Source organism: Odocoileus virginianus, chromosome 3 (genome assembly GCF_023699985.2).
Source record: "Odocoileus virginianus isolate 20LAN1187 ecotype Illinois chromosome 3, Ovbor_1.2, whole genome shotgun sequence".
Taxonomy (NCBI): Eukaryota; Metazoa; Chordata; class Mammalia; order Artiodactyla; family Cervidae; genus Odocoileus; species Odocoileus virginianus.
The window spans coordinates 23,881,714-23,894,197 of NC_069676.1; the positions used below are offsets into that span (position 1 = coordinate 23,881,714).

The 12,484-nt window shown below is 37.2% G+C and overlaps 1 protein-coding gene across 2 annotated transcripts in view; it reads right to left on the reverse strand.

The window, feature by feature from the left end:
• PRRC1 (proline rich coiled-coil 1) overlaps positions 1-12,484 on the reverse strand; it is a 58,447-nt gene that overhangs the window by 31,678 nt on the left and 14,285 nt on the right. For both annotated transcript variants that reach the window (XM_070465079.1, XM_020914619.2), the window contains exons 5-7: positions 10,854-10,956; positions 9,252-9,415; positions 1,414-1,517 (exon numbers count right to left, since the gene is read on the reverse strand). In XM_070465079.1, the coding sequence (XP_070321180.1) occupies positions 1,414-1,517; positions 9,252-9,415; positions 10,854-10,956 (371 nt within the window). The remainder of the gene's footprint in view (positions 1-1,413; positions 1,518-9,251; positions 9,416-10,853; positions 10,957-12,484) is intronic.

Genomic DNA, 12,484 nt, shown 5'->3' on the forward strand with positions numbered 1-12,484 from the left:
CAGTGTTACTCAATACTAAAACAAAAAATAAATGCAACAAAGTGGAAGTCAAAGTCACTCAGTCATGTCTGACCCAATGGACTGTACAGTCCATGAATTCTCCAGGACAGAATACAGGAGTGGGTAGCCTTTCCCTTCTCCATGGGATCTTCCCAACCCAGGGATTGAACCCAGGTCTCCCACATTGCAGGCGGATTCTTTACCAGCTAAGCCACAGGGAAAGCCCAAAAGCAACAAAATCACACAGTAAATAGGAAGAAGGTAGGTCTCAACAGTTGCGAAGCTATTCCAAAATAAGGCAATTCTGCAAATTAAAAAAAATTCTCCAATCAAAAAATCCATCTATTAAAAGTTTAATGCCCTCAAAAACAATGACAAATCATGTTGTTAGAGGTTTTTTCCCAGCCTACACAGATGAGAGGTAGTGCAGAACTCAAACCTGGTGACTGCCTCCAGGCCATCTTGCCAGACCTCCCATCACTCTGAACAGCTATGCAAGGTGTTTGTGTTTGTTACGGAAGTCAGCATCCAAGGCAAAGCTACACCATTGTATCTTATTTAATTGATGATTATTAACACAGTCTTAGAATGCAGGCAACACAATGTAAATTTTATAATAAAAAAGGAGAAAACAAGAGTAGAAATGTGAGCTAAGCTACACAGGTCACATAACTAATGCGATGATATAGCTAGACCATAACATATTTTCTGTCTGGTTCTAATTTTTTACTAGACATTCAGTGTGAGCAATTCTATTTTTGCTCCTAAGTGAAATGTAATAAGCCACTCACTGAACCCATTATACACCAACAAACTGGACAACCTAGAAGAAATGCATAAATTCCTAAAAACACACACAACCTACTGAGACCGAAACATGGCAGCATTATTTCCAACAACCAAGGCATGGAAGCAACCTAAGTGTTTGTCCATGATAAACAAAATGTGATTTATATATACACATTCAAACACATATATGTATACATGTAGTGTGGTATTTATATGCATGTGCTTATAAAACAGTATCTTATTCCATTAAAAAGTAAGGAAAACCTTGCCATTTGCAATAATATGGATGGAATTAAGGTAATTAAAGTCAGTCAGACAGAGAAAGATAAATATCATATGCGCTCCCTTACCTGTGTGTGTGGGAGGGGGGGAGTGAATTCACAGAAACAAAGGACAGACTGGTGGATGGAGAGGCAGGAGTGGGAGACAGGGTAAAACGGATAAAGGGGATTAAAAGCTACAAACTTCCAGTTATAAAATAAGTCATGAGGATGTAATGTACAGCATGGGATTAATAATGAATTTTGCATATTTGAAAGTTGCTAAGAGAAAAGATGAAAAGATCTTGTCATGAAAGTTCTCTTTATAAGAAAAAAACAATTAAAAAAAAAAAAAGCCTCTTACTTGTCAGGAAGCAATTCTGCAATGAAGTTTTCTACTGACACAGCAGTCTGTTTTTCATGAATCACTCCAGTTCGACGCAAGCTATCTATCCGTTCCTGGGCACCCTGAATAGAAACAGTGTATATTAGAAACTATTTCAAGTTAATCAGTATTAACTATGCTAATTGATGATTATATAATATGTGTATACATTTATACCCAAATACATATATACTCATTATAAACATGAAAACACACACACACACACAAAAAAAAGAAAACACACAGAACAGAGAGTAAACAGTGAAGAAGTGTGCTCACACTCCCCTTAATATTGATAGTCTGCAACATATCCTCCAAGTTATTCCTATACGCATTATTATTTTGGTTGCTATTGTGAAATGGATAATTTTATACTCCATGTTCTAACTGGTTATTACTAATATAAGAAAACTATGTGCTTTTTAATGTTTATCTGGCAAGAGGTCATCTTAAATGTTTCAATCCTAGTAGTTCTTTGCTTGATTCTCTCAAATTTTTCTAGGTAAACAATCTTATCAATAGTAAATATGTTGTTTCTCTTCTGAGTCCTTTTATATATATGCCATGGACAGAGGAGCGTGGTGGGCTATACAGTCCATGGGGTTGCAAAGAGTTGGACATGACTGAGCGACTTCACTTTTAAAATATGCACCAAAATGACAGTTTTTTTTAACAGCAGTGTACTCATTACACCAAAGCTTATTCAAGAAAATAATTGCCATTTATGAAATAAAACTGAGGGGCTGAGAATACTATACAGATAACTCAAAAATCATGAATTAAATATATATCTATAGTAGGAAACTAAAACCTAGACTAATGAGGACAAGGCAGGCATTTAGTACTTTCATTTTAATCACTTCATAAAAGTACTCATGAATGATGTTATCAGAATGAGTACAAGAAGCTAAATAAAACATTTCTAAGTAAAACTAGTCATGGATAATACACCTATTTTTATCATGAACAGCAGCACTAAGCAGTGAATGAGATTAGGAGGTCAATTCTTCTTCAAAAATAAAAATTAAGAAAGCCAGGGCACTTTTAGAAACAATAGAATTTATTTCAGAGAGAAGTAAAAAAAAAAAAAAGAAGTGACAACTGTGTGAGAACATGTAAACCAACTTGTCAACAGTTGCTAAACATGAAGATCAAAGAAGATGTGACTTAAACTACAACAGAATCAAGCTATATTTCTGCTTACTCTTGTATCTCGGCTACCTAGAATAGCATCTAACTTAACAGGTACTCAGTAAGAGCTTACAACATGAAAAAGTGAACAAGAGGAAAATCAAGGGCTTCTAAAGGCCTACAGAGCTAACGTTAGGAATCTAAATATGTAAATATGGCATCACCAAATTGAATGAGGAGATCACTACTGAATTTGGAAGAAAATACAGCAGCTAAGATGAGCTTAATTCTTAGTATGGAATAAAGTAAATCTGCCTAATTCACTCCTCCCAAAAGGTAATTATGGCTAATTTTTATTATAAAAATGTTTAAATAAATGTTAACTCAGTAAAAACTATTAGGGGATTAGTGGGCTGTTTAGAGATTCATCTGCAACTTTTTAAAGATGGTATCTCAACTATGTACCATAAAAAAATAGTCCTAGATTTCATGCTCCCAGGAAACAGAAATTAAGTCAGTTCATTTTTCACTACCCTATAGCACAGGGTTTTATTCTGCCTAAGGTTCACAAAATATTTACCTGAAATTAATTAGCACCTATGAAAGACAGGATGGTGAGTTGGGAAGACAAGTTTACTTCTTGTTTTTATTCATGGAATCCAGAAAATGCAGAGTGGGTAAATCAGCCGCTCTCCTCCTCTGACCAGAGCATTTACTTAAATGCACATCTTTTAGAGTCACAAGTAGAGTCACTTTAATATTAGTCCCATGTTTTGAGAAGGAAATTTTAACTTTATTTTTCAGTAGTGAAGGGGGAATCAGAAACTAGGCAGTTTAAAGGCCTGGATAATTCGGAGTAATTATCTCAGAACTGAAATAAGATGCAGAAAGGCCTCTAAAGCTTACACTGTCCTCTGAGAGCTTAAACTAAGCAACTTGGTCCAAATAACCAAAATTACACACTTCTTCATAATTTCTAATGGATGGTAACTACATGTCTGTTGAATATAACTTATAAGACAGTGGTCATAAGTATACCTAGTTTTTCAGTAAAATTAAAATTTAGCATTAGAGAAGTCTTGAGAGCTTCCTAACTTTAATTATGGTTGATTGATTTCCTACATCGTAAAAGCAAGAGAGTTCCAGAAAAACATCTACTTCTGCTTTATTGGGTATGCCACAGCCTTTGACTGTGTGGACCACCACAAACAGTGGAAAATTCTTCAAGAGATGGGAATACCAGACCACCTGATCTGCCTCCTGAGAAACCTGTATGCAGGTCAGGAAGCAACAGTTAGAACTGGACATGGAGCAACAGACTGGTTCCAAATCAGGAAAGGAATACATCAAGGCTGTATATTGTCACCCTGTCTATCTAGGTTATATGCAGAGTATATCATGAGAAATGCTGGACTGGATGAAGCACAAGCTGGAATCAAGATAGCCGGGAGAAATACCAATAACCTCAGATACACAAGATGACACCCACACTTACGGCAGAAAGCAAAGAAAAATTAAAGAGCCTCTTAATCAAAGTGAAAGAGGAGAGTGAAAAAGTTGGCTTAAAACTCAGCATTCAGAAAACTAAGATCATGGCACCTGGCCCCATCATTTCATGGGAAATAGATGGGGAAACAATGGAAATAGTGACAGACTTTTATTTTGGGGGGCTCCAAAATCAATGCAGATGGTGACTCCAGCCATGAAATTTAAAGATGCTTGCTCCTTGGAAGAAAAGTTATGACCAACCTAGACAGAGTATTAAAAAGCAGAGACATTACTTTGCCGACAAAGGTTCATCTAGTCAAAGCTATGGTTTATCCAGTAATCATGTATGGATGTGAGAGTTGGACTATAAAGAAAGCTGAGTGCTGAAGAAGTGATGCTTTTGAACTGTGGTGTTTGGAGAAGACTCTTGAGAGTCCCTTGGACTGCAAGGAGATCCAACCAGACCATCCTAAAGGAAATCAGTCCTGAATATTCATTGGAAGGACTGATGCTGAAGCTGTAACTCCAATACTTTGGCCACCTGATGCAAAGAACTGACTCATTTTCAAAAGACCCTGATGCTGGCAAAGATTGAAGGTAGGAGGAGAAGGGGATGACAGAGGATGAGATGGTTGGATGGCATCACTGACTCAATGGACGTTAAGTTTGAACAGGCTCTGGGAGGTGGTGATGGACAGGCAGGCCTGGCATGCTGCCGTCCATGGGGTCGCAAATGGTCAGACACGACTGAGCAATTGAACTGAAACAAATTCGTATGTGTAAAGGAAAACTTAGGTTTAGTTCAAAAAAGCCATTCACTTCAAATAAAGCAGATGGAGAGAAAAAAATCTGGTTTGAAATTTTAATACTCGGCTTTATTTTCTTCTCATTAGCTCCCTCTAGTGTACCCAAAATAAGCAACTGATAAAATTAAAAATCAGTTTGATATTTATATCAGTTTCAATGAATTTTAAGCTTGTATTAAAGACTCTGGAAAAGGAAACCGTGTCTAAATTTGAAGGGCAAAAACCAATACTAAAACAAATCTGTCAAGTAATAGCAAAATCACAACATGAACTGTTAATGTTCATAAAACAAGGTTTTTTACAGAAAAAAAATCTCCATCAGCCTTTCAAGTTCAGTACCTACTTACCTGAAGTATCTTTGATGTAATGATATTTAGCATAATAAAATATTGAAGACTCAAGCCTTAAAAACCATGAAATTCTGAGTTATATTCCAGAAATCATATAGTGATCTATCATTAGAAAGTATTAACGACCTATCAGCTGACAACTTTATCTGGTCCTTTTTCTGATTTTTTTTTTTCCAGAACAATCAGAAACCAGATGACTTGCCAGAAGATTTTACTGAGTCACTGTGTCATTTGCGTCCAGGACATCCAAAACGTTATTTGGAGTTGTCCCTCTGGATGACACTCGGGAGGATTTCATGTTCTGAGGCAATCTGGGGACATGAGGTATGTCTTTATTTTCTACTGGGAGAGGGCAGAGCTTATAAAGAGGAGGTGAGAAAGGAGACTCCATTACAAGTATGTATTCAGTCAGAACATTTTAGGAAAGAAAGCATGTGGAAACTGAGGAAGGAGAAGCAGAGTTGCTAAAAACTATCTGGGTCTACCCCGGCCTTGTACAGTCTTTGTGTATCACCAGAAGTGCACAGAGACAAGTGTGAAGACAGTGCAGTGTCTGATGGTAAAGGTACTATCACAGTATGCCAACAGATGGGCAGCTAGAGTTCTCGTAAGGAAAATATCTGTTCCAGTAAGGTTTGCTTACCCAAGCTTCGAAACAGCTCCCAGAGTGAAAATGTCTTTTGCATTAGACTGTTTAGTTGAGAAAATTACCTTTAAAGGTTTACCCTAGCACTTTGAATTGTACTGTTTGTGGTTTGATACCAAATTACCTCAATAAGGCTGCTAGATAATCATTAAAAAAAAAAAAGGCACTATTCATGTCTGTAAACAAAACAAAGATCTATGCTCCTGTAGAACTTAAAATTCTAGTGCGGGGGGGGGGGGGGGGGAAGCATTAAAAATAAAAATAATATAAATTATATAGTAGGTCAGAAAATACTGAATGCTATAGGAGGAAAAAAAAAGGGTTCGAGGGATCAGGCATGCAGGATCAGTGGGTGCAGCCTGCAGCAGGCAGTCAGGACAGGCCTCGCGGCACAGGGAAGACTTGAGGACTTGAAGGAGGTTAGGGGTCAACCAAGTAGGTATGTGAGGAAAGTGTCTCCCAGAGAGCTAGTGAAAAGGCTGTGAGAGAGCAGCCTGTTAGATATGGATGAAGACCTGCAAGGAGGTCAATACGGCTGGCATGGAGTGAGCAAGGGGCAAGACTACAGAAGACGAAGCTACAGGAAAAATGGAGGTGTTGCCACTGTGGAGAACAGTATGGAGGTTTCCTAAAAAACCACAAACAGAATTACCATATGATTCAGCAACCCCATTCCTGGGCATGTATCTGGAAAAGACAAAAACTCTATCTCGAAAAGATACATACACCCCAATGTTCATCAATAGATGAATGGATAAATAAGATGTGGCACTGCCATTTGCAGCAAAATCATGGACCTAAAAGATTATCATACTAAGTGAAGTAAATCAGAGAAAGACAAACATGATACTGCTTATGTGAAATTTAAAAAAAAAAGTACAAATGAACTTATTTACAAAACAGAAACAGATTCAGACACAGAAAACAAATTTACGGTTACCAAAGAAGAAACGGGATGCGGAATAAGTTAGGAGTTTGGGATTAGGCTTCTGTGGTGGCTCAGACGGTAAAGTGTCTGTCTGCAATGTAGGAGACCCAGGTTCAATCCCTGGGTTGGGAAGATCCCCTGGAGAAGGAAATGGCAGCCCACTCCAGTACTCTTGCCTGGAAAATCCTATGGACTGAGGAGCCTGGTAGGCTACTGTCCATGGGGTTGCAAAGAGTCAACATAACTGAGACTTCACTTTCGCTTTCATTTTGGGATTAGCAGATACACACTACTCTATCTACAAAACAAATAAACAATAATAACCTACTGTATAGCACAGGGAACTATACTCAGTATGTTCTAGTAACCTATAATGGAAAGGAATCTAAAAAAGAATACACACACACACACACATATATATGGTATAACTGAATTATTTTGCTATACACCTGAACAGTGAAAATCAACTATACTTCAATGAAAAAAAAAATTAAAAAAATAGGCCAGTTCAGCCAGGTCATATGGTGCTGTGGAAACCATGGTGAGGAATTTGGATTTTTACACTAAGGGAAACATAAAGTTCTGAAAAGAACAGTGACATGGGTTGACCTAGTGTGCTGAAAGAATTATCCTAGTTCCTCTGTTGAAGATAACCTACAGGGCTACAAGGGTAGAAACTGATGACCTGTTAGAAGGTGAATGCAAGATTTCAGCAAGACCTTGTGATGGCTTCACCCAGGGTGGAGGCAATGAAGACAGTGATGAGCAGCCAGATGCTGGATGTATTTTGAAGGTATAGTGAACAAGATTTCCTGATGAAATGGACATGGGTAATGAGAGAAATCAAGGATGACTCCAGGTTTCTCACCTGAGAAAATGGAAGAACACAGATGTCATCAATTGAGATGGAGAAACCTTGGGGAAACAGATCAGAAAGAAAGAAAAGTAGCTGAGGACTAGACATACTGAGACAGTCAAGTGAAGGTATCAAAAAGGCAACTTTTATATAAACCGAGTTTACATGAGAGGTCTATGCTGGAGATATAAACTCAAATCTGTCAGCACAGAGCGGCTACTCAAAGCCATGGGACTGGATGACATCATCACGAGGCTGGGGAGAAAAGGAAGCGCCAAGAAAGAAAGCAGAAAGGAATCAGAGGCAGGGAAGAGACCAAGTGTGGCATCCGTGAGCATCAAAGACATTACAGAGGAGTCTTAAGGCCCATGCTAGCACAAAGTAGACGGAACTACACTGGTGACCTTGAGAGCACATCCTCAGTGGAGTGGTGGGGGGTGACACCCTGACTGAGGTGAGTGTTAAGAGAATATGAAGAAAGAACTAGAGATAAAAGTGTTGGCAACTCCGGAAATTTTGCTGCAAAATGAAGCAAAAAGCTAAGGTAGGAGGTGATGGGGAAAAAGGGGTAAAAAACTAAGGTTTTCTTTGGTTTATTTTTTCCTTTTAAGGTGGGAGCAGTGTCTGTATGCTGATGAACTGTTCATTTGTTCTGCATGTCTGTATACTGATGGTGATGATAAAATGTGTATGAGAGGGAGGGCAGAGCTCTTGGAACTTTAGCACCTAGAAGGCTAGAGGGGACTCTGTCTAGTATGGTAATAGGATTGGTTTGGATAATTGACAGTGTTTTTTTGTTTGTTTGTTTTTAATGATTATAGGCCAGAAGACTATACGAGATTCAAGTGGAGGTGTGAGTATGCAAGTGTATGAAATCTATCATCTGCCACTACTATGTAAGGATTATAGACACCTACAGATGCAATCACAAGGTCATCTTCCTTCACTATCAAAAACTACAGCAGTGTCTTCCTTTTGGTAAGTGCATTATAAGATTTAATAGGTTTCTACATGCTGGTGAGACCCTGGAAAACTCTGGTTATACACAGGCATTGTGTCTATAACTTGCCAGGTAGTTGGGTCTCTAAGGTAAGTCTGTTAAATGGACAAGGAAAGGGAAGACTCAAAGTAAGCAAGCTAAGAAAGCTTTTTCGGTGAGTGGCTGAGTCCCCTCACCAAGTACAGAGAAAAGCGGGACTCATAAGGTAAATTTAAAACCTGTTTACTATTCTGGAAATTTCTAAATACATAAGAATCCCATAAACCATAAGAAATAAAGTAAATTATTACTAATAGTGATAGTAATAAAAAGCTTATGAGATGCAAGGGATAACTGCAGCAATGGATTTAAATATTAATACCGGGTTAAGAAGATCTCTTTCAGGACTAACATCTCTCTTTTTGTGCTCTGGCATGTGGGTCATCCCTGCTCCCAATAATCAAAATTCCACTGTATCGTTGTTAACACTAGAGAGTTGTCCAATTAAAAACCAAATCAGTATTTCAGTATGTAAAAACCCAACTGCTCCACAGAGACCATAGAATCATCATCAGAATTATGAAAAAATAAACCAGCAGTTTCTATATCCTAAGAAGATGTTCTATTACTCACTTTTAATCCCGCTGCATAGCCCACTGGTTGTGGGGCAATATTGGACTGTCCGGCTTCCCCTATAACCACAGCTAGGCCGAAGACCTCCTGGAAGGCATCTCGGACGGCAGCAACTTTTACTTCTTTATTCGAGGTCACTACAATATCCAGTTCACCTCCAGATTCTAAAAAGACCAGAAGAAAATTTCAAATTAATGAAATTCTCATAATTACTACACGCCCTAACATTTTATGACATAATTAGTACCAACCTGGCAAAACGACACAAGATACAGATTAACCTTTTTATTGGCTGAGGAAACTGAGGCCGACAAGGTCTTGCCCGAGGTCACACAGCTACTTAGCAGTGATGTTAGGACTCAGCCCTAGGCCTGTCCATTTTGAGTCTAGCGTGGGGAAGTCACGGAGCCTGCTTCCTTAAAGAAAAATTCCTGCCACTCACAGAGCTTGCTCTAAGGATTAATAAGGTAAATGCTTCAAATAGGTAATGGGTCTAATACAATACACATTAAAACAAGAGCTCTGAAAATACTAATTCTCTTTTCCTCATTAAAAATAAGATCCTGTGAAAAGAATATATATACTACAAATTATATCAAACTTGATTACTATGAATAATATAAAATCAATATATATGGTAGGGTCCAATTGTGATAATTAGAAACACAGAGACCAATTCAGTTGAATTAATTCTTTGATTCAATTTTCTACTTAAAGGGAAGCAAAGTGGCTGTTAGCTCCACACCAAGCTGTATGACGGAGAATAATAATAAATTTCTCTGAACACAAGTTCCTCATCTAAAACTTGGGGAAAATAACACCTAGCTTGCAGATCTCTTATGAGAATTAGTATCTGGCAGATCAAATATTTAATAAGTGGTACTTACCATTAGCAGGTCTTATCTTTTGACATTTACTAGACAGTCAATTATCAAGAGACTCAAGACTTGAGAAAGTTATTAACTTTTAATTGCTACTGAAAACCTCTGTTCAAGTACCTGATGCACAGCTTTGGCCACTAAATTACCTTCAATAGATTTACGAATAATTGGTCACAAACCCTGCTGAACGACTATGTTATTTCACTTATTGGATATGTACATTAACCTTCAGGAGAATTCCTGGTAATGAGGGTTCCAAGGTGGTTAAAATTAAAACAGCTTTCCTAGCAAACCTAGTAATGAGATATTATTAGTAAACAGATTAACAGCCTCTAAAAATTTTATTCCTGAGATACACATAACCACATTTAATTAAAATAGATAACTGGAGAAATGCCAAAAACCATATATGAACAAAGCAACACTTCAAATGTCAACAGTGATAGTAAAATTCATATAAAGCAACACTAACCATATTTATAAATAAAATCAGCAAGTGTACTAATAATTCAAATCATTTTTACTCCTGCAAAGTTCGTGCTGTGAAGTTTTCCAAAATTTTAATGATGACTAAGAAAAACATGAATTAAAAGCGCCAAGACTAACAATCAGTATAAGAACACAGGAGGACTGCCACTGATGACAAGACCTGTTGGATTACACTCAGTGGCTGACATGAGCACATACTTTACATGGCAAATGCTGCTCTAGCTTTACATACTGATATACGGAGCCATGCCAGGGTCCAGCGTTGTGATCATGCTTTCTACCGAATGTTTCGTTTTATCGAGCACGGATTTCACCATAGGGTTCCCAGCCACACCCTGCACAGAACAAATTCACATGTAAATACTCATTCTAAGCAAAGATCACTGTGATTACTGGATGGTGAAAAAAAATTTAAGTTTCCAATGCACTGCAGACCTATACTTTTGTAAAGTGTAAGAAAAATAAGGCTATGGCAATGTCAAATTACTATGAAATTTCAAAATGCTTCCCCTCAACTTCTCTTCATCTCACTGTGACTGACAGTAACCTACAGACCCTACTTCAACCAACACTGACCTGTTTATTGTATATACGCATATATGTATGCATATGTTAATTTCATTTCTATGTATACATATATTTTTACTTATTATTTATTTAGTTATCTATATAAAAGACTAGGCAAAACTTGTCCATTAGGGTCTCAAATAAAGACTGTAATCAAATGTTTCTCCAAACACTCATATTTTGTTCCCTAATAGTAAAAACAATTTATCTTTACTTCCCAGAAAAATTACTTATTACTTTAATATTAATACTCTATATCTATGAAAGTTTTCTCCTACTCCCTATTTGTTTTGTTCCAAACTCTCAGGTCTTTTAAAAAAGACCTATTCCTCTGAATTCTTAAAACCACACTATTAGATAGAAAGAACCAGATCTGAGGAGTTCCTTCCATCTATGCTTCTCCCACAGTGGAAGAGACTTAGAGGGAGCAATGCCTCCTGAGATGGCATCTGGCTGACAGGCCATGATTCCACCTGTCTCAACCTACCATTAAACTAAGGTGATTCAAAACAAAAAATGACTTCATAACATCGATATTTAAGACTGTCAACTCATCTTATGCTGAATATTAAAAGAGTTATTTACAAAATCTGTATAGCTGAACTATTACAACTGGTAACTGACATGCTAACACAGGCTCTTAACAAGGAAAAGAAGTCATAGTTCCTACATAAAGAAAACCTTTAAAAAGCACAAAGTGATAAAAAGAAGCAAGCTTAGAAAAAATGCCATTTTTCTAATACATAAAGCTCAAATGCTGTAAATCAGTTTAACTCCCTAACAATTAAACAATATGTTTAACATATAATCAAATTACAACCAAACCCTCAGAATATTGAAGGGAACTTGACAAAGTGACTTTGGAATCATTTAAGAAAGTGGTTAAGAAAAATAAATGGAAAAGACCAGTAGAGAAAAATTTTGAAGAGAAAACAGAAAACTTATACAACCAAATGCTGATCTGTCTTTAAGAATGCAAAGACTGCGAACTTACCTTTCCATCTGATTCAACAGATATTCCAATCCCCACCTCAGCACAGAGTAGGCTTTCAATAAATATTAGTGTAACAAACAGTTACAATAATTAAAATAGTGTGGTACTGCTGCAAGGACAGGCAGAGCAGGGAATAAAATACACAGCCCACTAACTGACATTATCAGACACAATTTAGTAACTAAGATGAAGGTGACATATCAAATCACTGGGATATGATTTTAGAATACTCGATTAAGTGGTTGGAAAAAAAAAGTAAGTTTGATTTCTACCTCCACAATATATTAAAGTATCAGCTATAT